The sequence below is a fragment of the Leucoraja erinacea genome, chromosome 5 (genome assembly GCF_028641065.1).
Source record: "Leucoraja erinacea ecotype New England chromosome 5, Leri_hhj_1, whole genome shotgun sequence".
In the NCBI taxonomy this organism is placed as follows: domain Eukaryota; kingdom Metazoa; phylum Chordata; class Chondrichthyes; order Rajiformes; family Rajidae; genus Leucoraja; species Leucoraja erinaceus.
In genome coordinates, this window is record NC_073381.1 from 63,516,984 (window position 1) to 63,539,669 (window position 22,686).

The 22,686-nt window shown below is 42.8% G+C and overlaps 1 protein-coding gene across 1 annotated transcript in view; it reads right to left on the minus strand.

Moving 5' to 3' along the window:
• The window catches only part of frk (fyn-related Src family tyrosine kinase), a 114,595-nt gene that overhangs the window by 23,432 nt on the left and 68,477 nt on the right, over nt 1-22,686 (minus strand). Inside the window, exons 2-3 of the mRNA XM_055635779.1 lie at nt 11,612-11,733; nt 138-301 (exon numbers count right to left, since the gene is read on the minus strand). Coding sequence (XP_055491754.1) covers nt 138-301; nt 11,612-11,733 — 286 coding nt within the window. The remainder of the gene's footprint in view (nt 1-137; nt 302-11,611; nt 11,734-22,686) is intronic.

A 22,686-nucleotide genomic window follows, 5' to 3' on the forward strand; every position in this document is an offset into this window, starting at 1 on the left:
TGACCAGCTCAATGAACACATTTCATCTGAAAACTTCAAAAAACTTTGTGACAAAGAAAAACATTCTCCTAGTACTACTACAGAAAATTAAAATTATATAAATGATGCAATAATTTTAATTTTGCATATTATCTTACCTTCTGGCATGGTGCCTCAAGCTTTGTACACAAGCCATCTTGCTTCTGCATGTAGTTGTAAACCATTTCTGCCAACGTTTTAAATGTTGATCTTCTTGTAATGAAAAAGCCTCCTTCATCCAACCGTCTGATTTTATAATGTTTCACAGTATCTCCATCACGAACTGCAAATTAGGTCATAAAAAATAAATAAACAAAACATAATTCAAAATACATTTTATTCAATCAGTTTTTATACAGAAGTGGTGATGGTTGATCAATAACAATGTGAATGAGATAACACTCCATTTAAATCAAAGTTTCATTGCCTCTGGGGCTTTGATATGAATTAACCTGGACATATCATACTGTTCGAATGGATTTTTAGGCATCTATTAATATTAGTTAAAAAATAAATAAAATAGCGGATAGCAAGCACCCAATGGAAACCCCTGTGGTCACAGGGAAAATGTGCAAACTCCACACAGACAGCACCCGAGGTCGGGATCGAACCCGGGTCTCTGGCGCTGTGAGGCAGCAGCTCTACCTGCTGCGACACTGTGTTTGTATGTACTAGGTGAAGAGTAGGACAGTCACACTTCAAACACAGAAAGTTGATTATACAGATGTAACAAGTGTAGAAAGGAACTGGGGATGCTGGTTTAAACCGAAGATAGACACAAAAAGCTGGAGTAACTCAGCGGGAGGGCAGCATCTCCGGAGATAAGGAATGGGTGACGTTTCAGATCGAGACCCTTCTTCAGGCAGTAACAAGTTATACATTTCATAACAAGCTATACATTTCAGTAAAATAAATTAGAGGATGCAATGCAAATTAAATGGTTTGCATTTGAAGGGAATGCAGGACCAGAAGACCAATGCGTAAGCAAACAAAAGTCTCGGATAATGACAGAAACTGAATATGCAGACTTGGCTTTTTAAATAACAGGACAACAATGCTATTTGCTGACTTTTAAGCACCATTGGTCAGATACCAGCCGGAGTACTTAAGTCAATTTTGCCTGCACATTTTAGGGAGCAAATTAAGGCTCAACATTGATGCAGAAAATAATGCCAGGATAACGTTTCAGCAAAAGACTTCCATATAATAGAGATGAAAATTAAGTTGTTCCCCCTCGTACAAAGGTTTTTATGGAAGGATTTAAAACTGCGGAAGATTTTGATGGAAGAAAACTCTAATTCTCTATTTCTAGCGGAAAGAATGCTAACCATCAAGAATGGATTTACAGTAATTGACGAAATCCAACTTGACAAAAAAGTTAACCAGCCTGTAATTATGATCTGCGACACACTGCTAGAAAGGATTATGATAGCACATTGAAAAATAATGTTAAATAAAGTGAATTGGATACAATATTACATGGAACCGAAACATTTTTGAAGTGAGACACTGGTTCGAGGAGTACTTGTAAGTAAACAGATGTGGGGATAAAACAAGCAAAGCTCAGCTTAATGGGTAAACATGTAGATATTTCAACCCATACATTTATTGACTTTAATGTCCATTATCATTGCAATGCTGTCTTAGAAAGATTGAGGACAGTTACTCAGGAAGCTATAATGGTTGGGAAATGTTGGACGATTTAATGAATGTAATGTATTGAAGAAGGATTTTGAGATTCAATTATGCCTAGCATGAACTTAATGACTAAAATTAAATTAAAAAGGAGCTATAAACCTTGTGACCACATGAGCCAGCTCTGCCATTCATTATTCATCTTCAATTAGTACTATTTTCCAGCACTATTCTCATTTGCCATGATTCCCAAAAATCTATCAATCTCTGTTTTGAATGAAAACAATGACTAAACCTCCGCAGTCCTCCAGGGTAGAGAATTTCAAAGGTTCATGGTCGTCTGACAGAAGAAATGTCTTCTTCTTTTGGTCATAAATGGTCTATCCTTCATTTCAAACTGGTCTCCTGATCTTAGAATCTTCCGTCAGGGCCAACATCCTCCTGACTTTCAACTGGTCAAATACTAGTTATAAGATTTGATGAGATGTTCTCTTACCTTCTAAACTCTCAAGATGTCTTATCTGTATCTCCTCATTCAGCAAAGCTACCATCCCCAGAAGGAGTCTAGTGAATTTTCACTGTACTCTTCAATGGCAAGTACCTCCTTTACTTAGTTAAATAGACCAAAACTCAACACAATACTCTAGGTGCAATCACACCAAGGCTCTGTACAATTACCTTTAGGCATTCTTACTCCAGTAATCAAACTTTCTTGTAAGAAGGCTACTGCATCATTTGTTCTCCTAACTGCTTGCTATATCTGCAAGTTGACCTTTGGTGCCTTTTCTACAAACACGCCTGGGTCATTTTGATCATCAAAACAACCCATTCTCTCACTAAGTGTCCGTTATTTGTACATAATGGATGTTCTCCCATTTTCCACATTATATTCCATTTGCCATATTCTTGCCCACTCATCCAACTTGTCAAAGATCCCCTTGAAAACCTTTTACACCCTCCTCCATATTCACAAGTTTGGTATCATCAGCAAACTTGAAGACATTTCATACCTCAGACAAGTTGCTTGTCTAGATTATAAATACTGGAGATCAAGCATTGGTCCCTATACTGTTCAATAATTAATTCACACTGCATATCAAAATATTACCCCCATTCCACGTGCTTTAACTTTATCAATCCGCCTCCATCATGGTTACTAAAATATTCTAAAATTATGAAGAGAAAATCACATTTGATTACTTATGTTATTCAAAATCTAGAGATTTATTCACATCTATCAGGATGAAAACGTTCAAAGTGCAAGATAAGCAAGGTAAGGAACAACCCTTCAGAAACATAACAGATAAAAAGAACGAACACCCTGAAGCTAATCAATTTTATTCTGTTTGAAATTAAACTGCAAGAGTGCTCCATAGATGTGCGTAATCAATTCCATGTTTCTGAGCAGAAATTTCAGCAGAGGTAATGTAGCTTTGCAAACTGAAGACCTTACACTGTTGCCCATCAAACTCACTTGAGAAATATTAACAATAATGAAGAATAAAGCATGAGCTTGAATATTAAAGCTTTAATTGACATTCAAAAGTTGATTGAATTATCAGATCAATATTATTCTTTCTTCTATATGTGTGACCTGATAAATTGATTTCCGTATAAAGATCACAGCTGTGTGCATTCTACAACTTTAAAAAAAAAAGTACTGTGAATGTATTTATACAAATGTACTCAAGTCCCAAAACTAATTTTGGATTGCTGCAGCCACAAGCAGTAAAGAGAACTGTTGTTAAGAAATGCTTTATTTATAATATTCTAAAACTTTAAATCATTAAGGGAAGGTAATTCTTTCCATTTCAGACATATGTCACAGCACATCACAGTGTAAGACTCATTCTATCATAACAATAGACTGGAGTTTGTGATAGATGATGACTGCACACCCTTTCAAAGTGAAGAAATATGCAGTAAAATCTAGTGATCACAGGCCTATAAAGAGTTTTGTCAGGTGGGGTAATCAGGTGGTAGGGACGCCAGTGGCTGGAAAGGATCAGTATGGTGGTGCAGAGAGTTATAAGGGCCCAGAAGGAGAACACCTACATCATCTCTACCTGAGTACTGGTCTTGGAACTGCTCAAAGTCCCCGTCAATCATACTACTGAGGAACAAACAAAGCTAGGAAAACCCGGCGGGGTTGTAATAGCCAAAGGACAAACATAACTCAGAGCAGTATAACATAATTTTGCCATCAACATTTTTGCTCGACAACAGACATCATTACAGGTATATTGAATGCAGAGACCATTGGCTTTAAAAAGCTTTTTGTGATAGGCAGTATCCAGTCGAATAAAAGTACAGCTTTCCATCTAACTAAATATAACTGATGCCCACTAAGATTGAAGATAAGTGTTGAAGATGCTCATCTGCCATTATATTACATTACAACTTTCTTTTACATATCTCTCATACACCACATTGAGCCCTGGTCACCTAAACAATAAGAATGCTTGTGTCAAGAGGTGATTCGTTGATGACAGCTTTGCCTTCAACACCATAAGTGTGGGTCTTGCATTGTTTTGTAATGTAAAAAACTGTAGAAATGATATTTTGTTCAAACCTAGGTTTGAATGACAATAAATTGCATTCTATTCTATTCTATTCTATTCTATTCTATAATACAGACTATCATCTATAAAGTTCTGGGCCTGACCTTGGGGACTCCAGGCTTTAGTCAGATAGTATTGTTTATAACATTTCCTCCACCCTGACCCTCAATACTGATGTCCCTCAGGCTTATGTTATCAGTCCTTCGCTCTACGCTCTATACACCATGGCCGTGTGGATAAGTACAACGCCAACTAGATCCTTGAGTTCACCATAGATGCCACTGTTGTCAACCGGCTCAACTACAATGATTAGAAAGAGTACAGAAAAACATAAAAAAAACCTCATGCCATGGCGATAGGCCAACAGTCTTGCCCTCATCCTCAGCAAGATAAAAGATTAAGCAGAATGGCACAAGAAAACCTGGACTCACTGCATTTCGCTTACCGCCAAAACAGATCAACGGTGGAAAGCGATCTTGCTGGCTCTCCACTCCGCTCTGGACCACTTGGACAACAAAAACTCATGTGTCAGGCTGTTATTCACTGACTACAGCTCGGCATTTAACACAATCATCCCCTCCAAGCTGGTTACCAAACTCTCAGAACTGGGTCTCTGCGCATCTCTCTGCAATTGGATCCTCGACTTCCACATTCACAGACCACAGTCTGTCCATATTGGTGGAAATGTGTCAGGCTCGATAACAATCAGCATGGGAGCACCTCAAGGCTGCGTGCTCAGCCCCCTGCTGTACTCACTCTATACTCATGACTGCGCAGCCGGACATAGTGCGAACTCCACTGTTGTGGGACGTATCACTGATGGAGATGAGTCAGAGTGTAGAAGGGAGATCGACCGTTTGACCAAATGATGCCAGCACAATAACCTGGCTCTCAACACCAGAAAAACCAAGGAACTGATTGTGGACTTTGGAAGGGGTAGGATGTGGACCCATAGTCCCGTTTATATTAACGGGTCGATGGTGGAGAGGGTCAAGAGCTTCAAATTCCTGGCCGTGCATATCTCTGAAGATCTCTCCTGGTCCGAGAACACGGATGCAATTATAAAGAAAGCACATCAGTGCCTCTGCTTCCTGAGAAGATTACGGAGAGTCGGTATGTCAAGGAGGATTCTCTCGAACTTCCACAGTAGAGATCATGCTGACCGGTTGCACCGTGGCTTGGTTTGGCAACTTGAGCACCCAGGAGCGTAAAAGACTGCAAAAAGTTGTAAACACTGCCCAGTCCATCATCAGCTCTGACCTCCCCACCGTCGAGGGGATCTATTGCAGTCGCTGCCTCAAAAAGGCTGTCAGCATCATCAAGGACCCACACCATCCTGACCACTCACTCATCTCCACGCTGCCTTCAGGTAGCAGGTACAGGAGCCTGAAATCGGCAACATCCAGGTTCAGGAATAGCTGCTTCCCCACAGCCATCAGGCTATTAAATTCAACTCAAACAAAACTCTGATCATTAATAGCCCATTGCACTTTATCTGCTTATTTATGTGTGTATATATATTTTTTCAATGGTATATGGTCACATTGATCAGTTCTGTTCTGTATTTATTTATGCCTACTATATTCTGTTGTGCTGAAGCAAAGCAAGAATTTCATTGGCCTATCTGGGACACATGACAATAAACTCTCTTGAATCTTGAATCTTGATTATACTTCAAAGGAATCGAAACAAGTGCAAAAATAATAAAATACAATAATGGAACAACCAAATCAGGTAGAGTAAAGAGTAGGAATACATGGCAGCACCTTGTAGATTGTTGGCCAAAGGATGGGAGGGCAAGAACACAACACTATCTTCAGCCATGCAGCTGCTGTAAAGATGAACAACAGCTTCAGGTTCCGAGACATCCACACTACCAGCAACCTAAACTGCTCTCTTGACATTGATGTGGTGATCAAGATAATGCATCAACATAATTACTTTTTTAGGCATCTAAGTATTTTCGGCTAAAGAGGATTCAATGTGCCCATGATGGTTCTCTTGAATTTCTAAAATGCATTTCATCCTGACATAACAATTGCTCTTGTCTTAACCACCTGAACCTGCAGATAGTGGTAAACACAGCCCAGTCTATCTCAGGCTTGTCACCTCTTTTAATCCTGTTCATCTTCATGCTACATTGCATTGGGAAGGCTGGAAGTATCGTTAATCATGTCTGCCACCCTCGTCATTCCCTCTTCTCTCTTCTACCTTTTCAGAGAGAGTTTGGATGTCCAGTTTTTTTTTGTTTTCTTTTTTGATTTTTTTTTATTAGAAGCAAATGTACAAAAATATAACCAACGGCATATGAAATAATACAGTTATTATACATCTTCAATTTTAACTTTTAGAAGAAAAGAAAGGAGAAAAAGCAACAAAGAGAAAAAGTGAAATGTGCAAAGATAGAACCCCTAGACTACCAAAGTGGTATAGCCAAAGAGTGAGTAAATGAAAGAAAGAAGAAGGGAAAATAAAAAAATAAGAAAAATAAAAAGACAAAAAAGAGAAAGAAAGATAAAAGTGGTGATATACCAACTTTGCATCCCTCCCCACCCATCACCCAACCTGTAATTAGATTTAACTCCAAAGTTGTGTTGTATCATACTATCCTTGTAATAAATCAATGAATGGTGTCCATGTCTTCGAAAAATGATCTGGTTTTTCTGCTAAGACAAGTCTAATATTTTCAAGATGTAGCATCTCAGACATGTTTGTAATCCACATTTTAAGAGTAGGGATAGATGTAAGTTTCCAAAATTTGAGTATTAGTTTTTTTGCTGTTATCAGGCCATGATTAAGGAAACCGGATGTCCAGATTTAAGAGCAGTTCTTCCCCACTGCTTCCAGACTCCTGAACCAACTACCTTTAACAACCACTTTACTCCTACTCTTAACTCTATTTGGTATGGTTATTCTGTTATTGTACTTTAAACATTTTTGCACTCGTTTGAATTATTTTGTGGTACAATCTTGCACCATCCTGCTGTTTTACATTTGTCGTTGCATGTATTGTTATATTTATATTTACTGCCTATCCCACTTCCTCTGTAAACTTCATGTGCATATGGAATTTTATTGCACCCTGGTGTAAGTGTTTGTGACAATAAACTAATCTGAATCTGAACATGTAGAACTAGTTCAGAAAGCATCTGCATGCCTAAAATAGTGGTGTGGGGGGGGAGACAAACTGGAAATACAAGGATGAAGTTAAAGGGAAAGAGAAAGGGTATAGGAAAAGTTTAAAAAATACACCAGAATTAACAGGGCAGAAAGCTCAGGATGGGATAAGAGAGTATGGCAAAGTGAAATAGGAATCGATGTGAAAGGTTAGGGGAGTAATGGATTAAAAGTATTATATATAAATGCAAGACGTATAAGAAATAAAGTGGATGAGCTTGAGGCCCAGTTAGAAATTGGCAAGTATGATGTTGTAGAATTACAGAGACATGCGCTAAGGTAATGCTATGGTTGTTATGGGAGATTTCAACATGCAGATGGACTGTGAAAATCAGGTTGGTACTGAACCCCAAGAAAGGGAGTTTGTGGAATGCCTCCGAGATGGATTCTAAGAGCAGCTTGTACTGGAGCATACGGGGAGAAGGCAATTCTGCATTTAGTCGTGTAACTTTTTTAAAAAAGGTGGGAGAAAGAAAACAGGGAATTATAGACCAGTTAGCCTGACATTGGTGGTGGGGAAGATGCTGGCGTCAATTATAAAAGATGACGTAGCGGCACATTTGGAAAGCAGTAACAGGATCGGTCTGAGTCATCATGGATTTACGAAGGGGAAATCATGCTTGACAAATCTGGAATTTTTTGAGGATGTAACTAGGAAAATGGACAAGGGAGAGCCAGTGGATGTGGTGTACCTGGACGTTCAGAAAGCATTTGATAAGGTCCCACATAGGAGATTAGTGGGCAAAATTATTTCATTTATCTATTTATTTATTTATTTGTTTGTTTTTTGGTTAGAAGTAAGTACAATAATGTGGTACCACAGTACCTAATACATATTGACATATTACATTTCATATACAACTTCTTATTTTTAATTTAATAACAACAGGAGTAAGGAAGAAAAGAGTAGAAAAAGAGAGATTATCATAGAGATTGGTGCGTGAGATAGTAAGGTAGCACGAAAGAAGAGAGAAGTACACGAAACAGTACAGAAGAATAGAGAAGAGAGAGAAATAGAAAATAAGAAATAGGGAGAAAAAGAGAAAGAAACAAAGTAGAAAAAAAAGGAGATTGAGGGAGATATACTTATTTAATGTTCTTGGCCACCCGTCACCTGATTCTGAAACATTTGATTTCTACAGTTGTGCTGCACCATATGCTTGTAAAAAGCGTGGGCAAAATTAGAACACATGGTATTGGGGGTAGGGTCTGACATGGATAGAAAATTGGTTGGCAGACAGGAAACAAAGAGTAGGGATTAACGCGTCCCTTTCAGAATGGCAGGCAGTGACTAGTGGGGTATCACAAGGCTCGGTGTTGGGACCGCAGATATTTACAATATACATCAATGATTTAGCTGAAGGGATTAAAAGTAACATTTGCAAATTTACAGATGACACAATGCTGGGTGGCAGTGTGAACTGTGAGGGGGATGCTATGAGAGAAAATACAGGGTAACTTGGACAGCTTGGGTGAGTGGCCAGATTCATGGCAGATGCAGTTTAATGTGGATAAATGTGAGGTTATCCACTTTGGTAGCAAGAACAGGAAGGCAGATTATTATCTGAATGGTGTTGTTTGGAAAAGGGGAAGTACTACAAGATCTGAGGGTCCTTGTTCATCAGTCACTGGAAGTAAGCATGCAGGTACAGCAGGCCGTGAAGAAAGCAAATGGCATGTTGGCCTTCATAACAAGAGAAATTGAGTATAGGAGGAAATAGGTCCTTGTACAGGGCCCTAGTGAGACCACACATGGAGTATTGTGTGCAGTTTTGGTCTCCAAATTTGAGGAAGGACATTCGTGCCATTGAGGGATTGCAGCATAGGTTCACGAGGTTAATTCCCGGGACTGTCATATGTTGATTGAATGAAGCGACTGTGCTTGTATACACTGGAATTTAGAATGAAAGGGGATCGCATTGAAACATATAAGATTATTAAGGCATTAGACATGCTAGTGGCAGGAAACATGGTCCCAATGTTGGGGGAGTCCAGAACCAGGGGCCACAGTTTAAGAAAAAGGGGTAGGCCATGTAAAACGGAGAAACTTTTTTACCCGGTTGTGAATCGGTGGAATTCTCTGTCTCGGAAGGCAGTGGAGGCCAATTCCCAGGATACCTTTCAAGAGAGAGTTAGACAGACCTCTTAAAGATAGCGGAGTCAAGGGATATGGGGAAAATACATGAATGGGGTACTGATTGTGGATGATCAGCCATGATCACAGCTAATGGTTCGAAGGTCTGAATGGCCTACTCCTGTAACTATTGTCTATTGTCTGCTTTTGTCTAAAGTAGGCCTACAGTCCAAATAATCATGGGATAGTCATTTCGGATAACTATTAAATCCATCAAATGGTCTATTCCAGTCAATTGGAAGATAAAATAGTATGTTGATTTTTTTGTTTAGTTCTGTCTTTCGCATCTTATCTCTCAGGACGTGTAATGCAAACAATATAGAAAATAAAAAAAAAGTAGTTTGATATGTGAAAGATTGATTTGGTTCCTGAAATAAATTAAATTGCTCCTCACAATTCAGGATTTCATTAAACAAAATCATTATCATTCACAATCATTCCTTACAGTCCAGGATTTATTTAAGCAAAAATATTTCACCTCTGATCTCAACTCAAACGAACACCTCAAAAAGAAGCTATTCAAATTTATCTGGGTTAAATATTTCAGCAAAACATTCTTATTTTCCACCCATATTCTAGAATTACAGTGAGTGGACCAAAGATAGATTAATTGAAACCATTTTACATTGAATGAAATTTGAAAAATAATACTTTTGTTAAGAAATTAGCCCGTCTACAATTAGAAGTTTCACTTTGTGTAACTTGGACAACACACACAAAATGAAAAGTAAATAAATTGGGGGAAATGTTCCCAGAATAATTGAACATTAAAATAAAACATACTCAGATGGGGCTGAACTGAATATATGCAAGAATAAAATTTGAATAAAGGAATAAATATCAATATGAATATATGCAAGAATAAAATTTGAATAAAGGAATAAATATCAAAATGGATAATTAAATAGACACTGAAACACTGACTAAGATCAAGGACTGTATAACTTTCTGTAGACGTGATCAGATCCATGCTTTTTCTCAACAGATTCCAAAAGTGATTTGCAAATAGATCAATTATTTTATTTGCTCAATGCAAACTGCTTTGTTCAATGTGGGTGAACTTTGCAGTCTCAAAATCTATATTAATTTTCCCACACTGCTGCCTTAAAAAGTGTTGTAAAATAATGTATTTCTTCGCTTCTTTCTTTTTTCACCAGAATGTTACATGGGCATGCAGGCTTGGGTTATAGGGAGAGGCTAGATAGGCTGTGAATTATTTGGAACATAGGATGCTGAGTGGTGGCTTTATTTAAGTGTAAATATCATGATGGGCATGGATAAAGTGAACACTTTTTCTCAGAGTAGAGGATTTTAAAACTAGGGGACATTAGCTTAAGATGAGAGGGAAGAGATTAAAGAGGGATCTCAGGGAAAACCTTTTCATTCAAATTATAGTCTGTATCTTAAATGAGCTGTCAGACGAAGCTATAGAAGCAGGTACAATTCTGAGGGGTCGGAGGCATATGCACCAAATGCAGGTAAATAGGCCTAGCCTAGAATGTCAATTTGATCAACATGGACATTGAGCCGAAGGGCCAACTTCCATGTGGACAGCTATATGACTCAATGCTTCGCACTCCTTTGGAACATCAATCTCAGATCTTTTTTTGATTCAATCTGTACACCAATCGCAACAGCAATGGCAAAGGATGAGATAAACGTGAAGGATGCATTAGAACTATATATATTGTCCATGTATGAATAAGATAGACACACAATGCTGGAGTAACTCAGTGGGACAGGCAGCAGCATCTCTGGAGAGAAGGAATGGGTGACACTTCTTCAGTTGGATCTTTCGGGTCGAGACCCCTCTTCACCGTGTATCATGGTCATGTAGTTAATGATTATAAGTTTGGGATTAAAATTTCTTTCCTAAAAGAGTAAAACAGCAGAATAGTGAATCAATTAGACCCTGCGCAGATAGACTGGCAAAAAGAAATTTGAAATGAATTTAGCAGGGCTACTTCTGAACAACAAGGGTAATATCCATGCATGCGTTTCAAACCAGACGACAGATAATGAACAAGATTCCTAAAGAGCCATGAACAAAAAAAGTTAGAAGGTTAAGAAACCGTCATGGTATTACCTGAGAGTGAGAAGTCACCCATCTTGCTTTCACTTTCTCTGATAATGAAGGAGCCATTCCCATTTCCTGCCATCAACAATTGTTTCTCTGCATCTATTCGTTTAATTCCTCCGAAGAACCATCTGTAAAAAAAACACAACATATTTTAAATAGGAACTGTGAAATGGTTGGCAACAAGGCAAGCAGAACAACATTCAAAAAGGCACAACAGAGGATGTACTTCCTGCGGCAGCTGAGGAAGCACAATCTGCCACAGGCAATGATGGTCCAATTCTACACGGCCATCGTAGAATCTGTTCTCACCTTCTCCATCATGGTCTGGTTTGGCTCAGCCACCAAGCACGACACCTGGAGGCTGTAGCGAATCGTCTGATCAGCACAGAAGGTTATTGGCTGCAACCTTCCCTCCATTGATGAACTGTACACTGCAAGGGCCAGGAAGCGAGCGGGCAAGATCATCTCTGACCCCTCTCACCCTGGCCACAAACTCTTTGAATCACTTCCCTCTGGAAGACGACTCCGGATTGTCAAATCTGCCACAGCCAGACTTAAAAACGTTTTATCCACAAATTGTTTTGTATTTGAAAATCAAATTTCTTTATGAAGTCTACCCCTTGATTTGCACGATAAACATGTGTGCGTGTGTGTGTGTGTGTGTGTGTGCGAGAAAGGGTTGGTGATTGAAGGGTAAAAAAAATGCGCAAGTCAAGTTTTTATACGGGGGATTTGATATCAATATTTTGAAAAGCAAACTGACTCCGTAATTCAATACATTGCTCAATATGCCCAAAGTGTTTTGTTTCTCAGTTACTAATTACTAATCGTGTTGTTTCAAATTCGCTGAATCTCTATACCCCTAAGAAATGTGATGATTTTATGGAGTTAAGAGTGGCTCTGTCTTCTCGCTGCTGTTTATCCATATCCACATCCATTGACATGGATTCCAGCAATACCTAGTTGCTAATCCGAAATAGAATAAGGCCCTTCGGCACTTCGAGCAGATGTGGGCGTCCAGCGGACAGTTCCCCTCACGTTATAAGCTTTGTAAGGTATGTCGGGTTTAATAAATAGTCATTCGTTTCAAGTCGAGACGTTCGATTCGAGTTGTTCGTTCATCTCTGACTCACAAAAAATGATGTGCTAACTGTCTATGTGACTGTTAACTGCTATCCCATTCCTGCATCCTTAATTGTGTCACATAGTTTTCGTGTCAGAGGAATGGAATGGTGTGTTAAATGCCTCTACGCATCTGAGTTTTAATGACATTGTCTATTGTCTATCTCCCGTTAATATTATTCAAAAAAACACAAAATGCCCTTCTTCAGACTGTTCCGTTGTATCGACCGAAAACGAACGATGTGACATTATCAGCGACTTAATGAATGAAATGGAGACACGCAGAATTAAATGGACTTGGAATAACTAGGGTGGTGGGGTTTTATCGAAAAGTGACTACATGTAATCGGTGGAAGGAAACAGGCAGGTGAGGTTTCGGGTCAGGGTCCTTCTTCAGACTCCATGACCCGCTGAGTTCTTCCAGCTGTCAAATGGAGACATGGGGGACCACAGATGCTGGCATGTTGAGCGAAACACAAAGTGTTGGAGCAACTCGATGGGCCGAATGGCCTAAATCTGCTCCTATGACATGAACTCACGAAGTGTCGAAGTAAGCCAGCGGGTCAGGCAGCATCTGTGGAGGGAATGGATCGGCAACTTTTCGGAACGGGTCCCTTCTTTTCGAGCCAAATAAACGTCTGTCCATTCCCTCCGCTGATGCTGCCTGTCCCACTGAGTTACTCCAGCGCTGTGTGAGTTCCTCCAACACTTGGTGTGTGTTTTATGATAATGATTCCAGCATCTGCAGTTTCTTGTCTCTACATAAACTAGGCCTCAGCAACACTGAATGTACTAACCAGGAGATTATGTTGCTGCTGCCAAAACAACAGTTGGCAATGTATGCACGGTAGATGTTACATTGCATGGGAAACGAGGTCTCCAGGGAGACAGACGCAAAGTGCTGGAGTAACTCCGCGGGACAGGCAGCATCTCTGTACATTTATAAAGCATTACATTTTGGAACACAAGGAACTACAGAAGCTGGCTTACGAAAAAATACAAAGTGCTGGAGTAACTCAACGTGTCAGGCAGTATCTGTGGAGAACATGGACAGGTAACGTTTGGGGTGAAAGAAGGGTCTAAAGTTTGAAGAAGGGTCTCGACCCAAAACGTCACCTATCCAAGTTCTCCGGGGATGACTAATCTTCAACATTTCATTTCTGGCACTCAGGCCAAACCCACGGTTGACTCAAGAGTCACTAGGTAAACGTCCATGAGTTCCACAGATTTAAAAAAACATTGGACATCATGCTGGACAGTGGACAACATAATATACGACAGGACAAGCAGCTTGAAAGTGTCCTGTCCTATATTATGTTGTCCAGCATGATGTCCGGTGTTTGTTAAATCTGTGGTACAGATCTGCAGTAATTGACACATGCTAACGGTAACGGCCCCGTAGTAGAAGCATCCACGTCGCGGGGCTGGAAACTGGAAGAATCCGGAGCTAATTACCGTTCACAGGACGCACGGCTGAAGCTTCCGATGCCTCGCGTGTGTGTGTGTGAGTGTGTGCATGCGCTCGTGGCCGCCAATAAATTGTGTCCCCCTGTCCCCCGGTCCCCTCTATGTTTTGACAGCGGGTTCCATGTCACTTCCATGTCACTTCCTGTCTGTAGACAGATTCTTCCCCATCCTGGATCAGTCCAATCAGGGTTGTGTCATCTGCAAACTTGAGAAACTTGACAGAGGAGTCAGTGGCGGTACGGTCCTTGGTATAGAGAGAGTAAAGGAGAGGGGAGAGTACGCAACCTTGCGGTGCACCTATGCTGAGGGTCTGTGGGTCCGAGATGTGCTTTCCCAGCCTCACATGCTGCTTCCTGTCTGTCAGGAAGTTAGTGATCCACTGACAGAGGGGTTCAGGCACAGTCAACTGGGAGAGTTCGGAGTGTAGTTGCTCTGGCACAATGGTGTTGAATGCAGAGCTAAAATCCACAAACAAAATAAGTCCCCTGGTGGTCCAGGTGCTGGAGGATGAAGTGCAGGCCTAGGTTGACTGCATCATCCACAGATCTATTGGCCCGGTATGCAAACTGCATGGGGTCCTACAGGGAGGGGGTTTGTAATATTTTTCAGGCGGGCCGACACAAGTCTTTGAAGCAGGCAGGGACAGTGCAGGTTTGCAGGGACTGGCTGAAAATGTATGTGTAGACTGGTGCCAGTTGTTTGGCCAGAGCTTGAGGATAGAGGAGGGATCATTGTCCAGTCTTGGGGATTTCCGGCATTTTCTGTCTCCTGAATAGCTTCTCCACCTCCTCAATTTCTAATGTGAGTGATGGAGAAGTGGCCAGGCTGATGTTGGACAGAATGTTAACACCTGACTTCAAGGTTAAACCTGAATCCCTGGAAATAAGAGTTAACAGCACAGACTACCACTCACCACGCCACCACTAGTGCCAAAACCTGCACATGATAACGGCAGACTATTGTATTTAAATGAAAACTATTGAGCCAAAGCCAACATTAAACATTTTCCTCAAAGCTATGCTGCAACTTAAGGAGATATCTTTATTACAGCATTGCTTTCAGTAACTTTTGAAATATTTAATAATTTATTATAGATAATTAATGAAGAACTTTCTAAATTGATACGTGCAATCGGATTATACCACACAACAGAACAAAGTTCAATTTTTATATTTTGAGGGCCAGGTTGCCAAACAGCGCACGCAGGCTATGTCTTAATGCTGTTTGTTTGTTACCAGTGAGGCTCAGTAAAGGCATAAACATTTTACAACAAGGTGATAAGGGCATTGTGGCATTGGAATATATTAGAGAAATGCACCAGAGATAAAAACAGAAAATGCTGGAAATACCCAGAGTCAGGTCATATCCGTGTCAATTAAAACAATGTTTCATGTTGATGATTCCTTTCCACACACACACCTCCCTGACATGCTGATGGATTTCAACATTTTCAGATGGTATTTCAGATTTCCACCATGTACAGTATGTTTACAAGTAAACTTAATGACATGGAGAAGAACGGGAGGCACAGTGCTGCAACGGTAGACTTAAAGGGCTGTCTCACATTGCGAGTTGACACAAGAGGTACCCCGAGTGAAAACTCGTGGTAATAACGTGTGATTAATGTACAGAACTCGTGGACGCAACTTAGAGACTCGTGGCGCTAACGGCAGGTACCTGTGAAACTTGTCAACTCTTGAAAAAAAATCAAACATGTTTAAAGTTTTCCACGCGTCAATTTTACTCTTGTGGTTAAGAATTGAAACATTTAAACTCGTTGTAAGAACGTAGTGGCCCGTGAGTTACTTTAGTGTATCGTGAGTCTACCGTGGGAACTCTTTAACTCAGCGGGCAGGCAGCAGCAGATTGTCGCTCCCTTCAGTTTCCCATGGGGTCGGGACGGGACTGGAGTTGTGTGGAAAAAGGGGGGGGGGGGGGGGGGGGGGGGGGTGGTGGAGAGAGAGTGGGCAGGACAGGAGGGGGAGACAGATGGGGGGTGTCTTCATTTACTGGCGGCAGGTGCCTGTCACTGAAACAAGCAGGTGAAATTTCACATCCAACTTGTGTATGTCTCTCTCTCTCCCTCCCTCCCTCTCACACAGGCTGAGAGACTCTGCTTCTGTGAGTGTACGTCTCTTTCTCCCCCTCTCCCACACACAGTAAGTACAGTAAGTGCTCAGTCCATCTGTGTCTCCCACATAGTCAGTAAAACTCTGCTTTTTGTGTGTATATACGTCTCCCCCCCACCTCTTCCTTTCTCCCCCCACACACAATAAGACCCTCCCACACACACAGATAGACCTAGGTCCTGTGTGCTCTTTCTCTTCCCCCAGTCATGCCGAAATACATCACACTGCCTCTGTGCGTCTCTCTCTGTCTCTCTCCCCCTCTCTCCTTCCTACACAGTCAGAGGTCCACACTGTCTCTGTGTCTCTCTCTCCCCTACACACTGCCCGTTGTGTGTGTGTGTGTGCCTCTGTCTCTCTCTCCCACACACAGTTAAAGGTACTCCACGCTGCCTGTGTGTGTGTGTGTCTCTCTCTCTCTCTGTCCCACCCCCCACACCCACACACAGACAGTCAGTCAGTCAGAGGAACTCCACACTGTGTGTGTGTGTGTGTGTGTGTGTGTGTGTGTGTGTGTGTGTGTGTGTGTGTGTGTGTGTGTGTGTGTGTGTGTGTGTGTGTGTGTGTGCGTGCGCCTCTGACTCTCCCCATCACAGTCAGAGTGAGGTACTCCCCCCGCAGTCTCTCCGTGGCCATTCCACAGGCAGGGTGCATCTGCCACCCTCAGGCTGCCCAGGCAGTCATACACGACTCCAGTGGCGGGCTCCATGCACAGCTGTTTAACCTGACCCACCCCCCCCAGTTGATTGTCGCTCCCTTCAGTTTCCCAGGGGGTCGGGGCGTGGTTGGACTGGAGTGGGGAGGGAAAGGTGGGGGGGATGGGTGGAATAGGTGAGCAGGTGAGTGGGGTTATTTGCAGTTTCAGAGGGAGGGGGCAAGGGCGGTACAGTGCGCAGTCTCAGCTGCTGGTCCACCAAGCGTGTGGATGTGGACGGGTGGCTTGGTTGGCGGCGGCCCATTTTGTGGCAGTCAACTGCAAACAACCCCACTCTCCTGCTAACCTAACCCACCCATCCCCCCCCCCCCCCCCCCCCCCCCCCCCACCTTTCCTTCCCAACTCCAGTCCCGTCCCGACCCCCTGCGACTGCCCCGGGGCGACTGGCACTGACCTGCTGGCATCACCGACGTGAAGACAGTGCAAAGCCCCCATGCCCGGTGCAATGGGCGAGGAGCTGGAGAGGGGAGGGAAGGGGTCACGCACATGGCCGGGAAGCAGAGGAGTGTAGGTGGGGGTGGTGACAGATAGGGCCAACAATGAGTGGAGAAAGACAGAAACACCGACGTGCAAAGGAGACCTACAAGTTTGCAGACGACACAACAGTGATTGGGCTGATCATCAACGGTGATGAAACAAAATACAGAGCGGAGGTGCAAAACCTGGCGGACTGGTGCACACGTAACAACTTGTCACTAAACACCTCCAAGACCAAGGAGCTGATTATTGACTTCAGGAGGTCCCATAATGGAGAATACGCCCCAATCTCCATTTACGGGGAAAGTGTGGAGAGAGTGCCCAGCTTTAAGTTTCTGGGCACTCACATTTCAGAGGACCTCACATGGTCCACCAACACCGCTGCGCTGGTCAAGAAGGCACAGCAACGACTGTTCTTCCTGAGGACATTAAAAAAGACTGGTCTGCCCCAACAACTGCTGACAACGTTCTACCGCTGCACCACAGAGAGCATATTAACATATGGCATCTCTGTGTGGTATCTCAGCTGCACGGAGGCGGAGAGGAGAGCTCTTCAGCGTGTCGTTCACAGAGTGCAGAGGATTATTGGGATGCAGCTACCAGCCTTGGAGGGCATCTACCACACACGGTGCCTCAGGAAGGCCGTCAGCATCCATAAAGACTCCTCACACCCTTGTAATGGACTGTTCGAACTACTTCCCTCCGGAAGACGTTACAAGGCCTTCTACGCCCGAACCTCCAGACTCAGAAACAGCTTTATTCCCAGAGTTATAGCGGCTCTGAATCGGCCCTGCTGAGTGCCCCCCACCCCCCCCGGAATGTCTCCCTCGGATGGTCACGCCGCAGTTTATTTATTTATTTATTTATTTTTGACATCGGTTGGAAGCTGCATACTAAATCTCGTTGCACTGATGTGCAATGACAATAAAAGATATTATTATTTATTATTATTATTATTATTATTATTATTATTATTATTATTATTATTATTATTAACAGTGCATGATCTCTCTCGCGTTGTCACCTGCCCGCTGTTCCTGACGCTAAAGCCTTGGGATTGTTGCCCTTCGTGTTGGCGTGAAGGGGGAGGGGGGTATTGTGCTGTTTGATCACCCCCTGCTATCCCAGGGACAGGGAGACACAGCGGCTTTTGAGACTGGTGAGAAATCACTTCCAAAGTGTCTGCCCACACAGTCAGTACACTAGATCATCCCGCAGAGAATGATCCCAGCCTAACCCAAGAGCCATGCCACCCCAGAGAGATTAATGACACCCCCTCCCCCCCCACCCACCTCTCTCCACCTCAACTCACGCCTGGGCACCAAAGCAGCTCAGGAGGCGAACCCTGAGCTCCGTCTCACAACAATCTGATGTGCACATCTGTCCACATTCAAAGATTTCATCTCCCGTCTCCCCGCAGTGTTTAGACATGGCAGTAACTTCAATGAAAACATCAAACCTGTGCGTTTCAAACAAATCATAAGTATAACTGCTCTGGCACTGGATGGTGCGTATTTTCCCTTTGTAGGGACCACGCTGAATTCTATCTTTAAAACGAATCCACAGGATGGAGAGGTCTTCTTTAACACTGTTGCTTATTAAAACATAACACTGTTGCTTATTAAAACAAACCTTCAATCAGGATTGGCTCAAGAGTAACACGGGAGACGAACTTGGAACATTGCAGAAATGACAAGTAAACGGCAAACTTGTCATACCTGTGGGAACTCGGTTAAACTCTTGATCATACACTTGGGATCTCGTACACAACCACGAGTCTTTCACTCGGGGTACCTCGTGGGTCAGCTCCTCCCGTGAGACATCCCTATTACAGTGCCAGAGACCCAGGTTAAAACCTGACTTTGGGTGCTGTCTGTCTGGTTTGTACATTCTCCCTGTGACCGCATGTGTTTTCTCAGTGTATTCCGATTTCCTCCCACACTCCAAAGATATGCAGGTTTGAAGGTTGATTGGCTTTGGGAAAAAAATCATTGAAAGAAGTTAAATAATTTTTTCCTGTGCTCTAGGAATATGATTTGATTATCAAGACACTGCTTGGAATCAAGGAATGGAGAAGCATATTAAGAAAAAGAAAAAAAATAGCAGTGTAGAAAATACGAACAGGAACTGATTATTCACCTACAAGCATCCTCTGCTTAGTTTGTATTAACCTGGCTACGTATCCAATTTCAGGATAGACGCAAAATGCTGGAGTAACTCAGCAGGACAGGCAGCATCTCTGCAAAGAAGGAATGGGTGACGTCGAGACCCCTCTTCAGGCTGAAAGTCCGGGGAAAAGGAAACGGGATAGAGCTCTTAAAGATAGCGGAGTCAAGGGATATGGGGAGAGGGCAGGAAATGGGTACTGATTGTGGATGATCAGCCATGATCACAGTGAATGGTGGTGCTGGCTCGAAGGGCCGAATGGCATACTCCTGCACCTATTGTCTATTGAGAGATATTGATGGTCATATAGAGAGATATAGAACAAATTAATGAAAGATATGTAAAAAGGCAACAACGATTGGAGCTAACAATGGCCTGTTTCCTTTATCATCATTACTTTTTTGCATATCTTTCATTCATTTGTTTATATCTCTCTACATTTCCGTCAATGACTCCCTTTCCCCTGACTCGCTGCCTGAACAAGGGTCTCGACCCGAAACAACACGCATTCCTTCTCTCCAGAGATGCTGCCTGGCTCGCTGAGTTACTCCAGCATTTTGTGTCTATCTTCGGTTTAAAGTAGCACCTGCAGTTAACTTCCTATACATCCAATTTCAGGACCATGCTCCTGGCTTATTTATGTTCCATGGATAAAAATCAATTTACAAAGAGAGCATTTCATTTTTTAATCTTATGGAAACAAATTAATTAATTAATCCAGGCACTGCGGGCTTTGGTTGATTCCCAGCTGCCTAACTCAAGATGAGCAAAAAATAAACCAATCTTGTAAATTCCCTGTTCATTGCATTAAGATTAATTTGACCAGTAAGACCAAATGCCCTAAAAAATTCCCATTTGATAAAACTACCTCAATCTTTCCTGTAAAAATAATCAGAGATTGAATTTGCTTCCCCAAAAAGCGAATTGCATGTTGGCCTTCATAACAAGAGGAGTTGAGTATAGGAGCAAAGAGGTAATTCTGCAGTTGTACAGGGCCCTAATGAGACCACACCTGGAGTATTGTGTACAGTTTTGTTCTCAAAATTTGAGGAAGGACATTCTTGCTATTGTGGGAGTGCAGCATAGGTTCAGAAGGTTAATTTTCGGGATGGCGGGACTGGCATATGCTGAGAGAATGGAGCGTCTGGGCTTGTATACTCTGGAATTTAGAAGGCTGAGAGGAGATCTTATTGAAACATATAAGATTATTAAGGGTTTGGACACGCTAGAGGCAGGAAACATGTTCCTGATGTTGGGGGAGTCCAGAACCAGGGGCCACAGTTTAAGAATAAGGGGTAAGCCATTTAGAACAGAGAAGAGGAAACACTTTTTCACACAGAGTTGTGAGTCTGTGGAATTCTCTGCCTCAGAGGGCGGTGGAGGCAGGTTCTCTGGATACTTTCAATAGAGAGTTCCTTTTTTTTTTTTTCCCCGTTATATACAATGTTTACATATTCACATATTCTGTTGTGCTGCAGCAAGTAATAATTTCATTGTCCCATCTGGGACATATGATAATAAAACTCTTGACTTGACTCTCTTGAGCTAGATAGAGCTCTTAAAGATAGCAGTCAGGGGATATGGGGAGAAGGCAGGAACGGGGTACTGATTGTGGATGATAAGTCATGATCACATTGAATGGCGGTGCTGGCTCAAAGGGCCGAATGGCCTACTCCTGCACCTATTATCTATTGTCTATGTCCTGGACTGAACAGACAAAAAAGGCAAATTCAAAAAAATCATTTTAAACCAGGTTTAGAGAGATATGGCCCAAATGCGATAAGGTTGGATTAAGTGTAGATGGGGCATCTTGGTCAGCATAAGCAAGTCGGGCTGAAGGTACTTTTTCCATGCTGTATGACTCTGTGTGTATAAAGGAACTGCAGATGCTTGCTTACACTGAAGCTAGATGCAAAATGCCAGAGTGACTCAGCAGGCCAGCCCGCATTTCTGGAGAAAAGAATGACTCTATGACTGATTCATGCCGAATGAATGATGAAAGTCCAGTTTCAATGACTTTGGCTTGGCTTCACATTCCACAATTAGATTCTTTGCTATGACAATTGCCGTTAGCTAGTGTGGAGGGGCAATCGAATGTGGGAATTACAGAGACATGGCTGCAAGTGCCAGGGCTGGGAACTGAAAATTCGAGAGTATACATCCTATCGAAAAGACAGACAGGTGGGCAGAGGAGATGGGGTAGCTCTGATGGTGAGGAATGAAATTCAGTCCCTTGCAAAGGGGTGACATTGAAACAGGAGTCAATATGGATAGAACTAAGGAATTGTAAGGGTAAAATGACCATCTGGTGGGCGGCGCGACCGACGTCGCAGCGGCCTCTGCAGTCCGTCTGTCTTATTTTTTTTGTCCCGTTGAGGGTATAGTCTGTAGTGGGTTTTTAACTGGGTATATGTGGGGAGCGGGGGGGTGGGTGAGGGAAACTTTTAAATCTCTTCCATGTACGGGGACCCGACCTTTTCCCTTTCGGGTCTCCGTTGTCGTTGGGGCCTAGCACCGTGGAGCGGCCTCCAACCGGAACGATTTGGGGGCTCAAGTCACGGAGCCTGCCGGAGCTCCGGACCTACCATCGTGGAGCTGGCCGGCTTCGGAGCATGGAGACCTGTGGTGGCACGCTGCTGCGACCTGACTCCGATGGATGGTGACACCGGGAGCTCGCGGGTCCCCGGTGGGAGACTGCTTTATGGAACACCAGCAACGGCAACTTCTCCCGCCCAAATTGCGGGGTTGAAAGTGACCTGGAGCGGGGCCATACATCGCCCGGCGCGGCTTAAACAGCCGCGGGACTTGGTAGCGCCCGCCGGGGTGGGATCCCACTCGTAGACAAAAAAGCTGGAGAAAATCAACGGGTGAGGCAGCATCTATGAAGCAAAGGAATAGGCGACGTTTTGGTCTGATGTCGGGGGGGGGGGGGGGGAAAAAGAAAGGAAGAGACGGAGACTGTAGGCTGTGGGAGGGCTGGGAATGGGAGGGGAAGGAGGGAGAAAGCA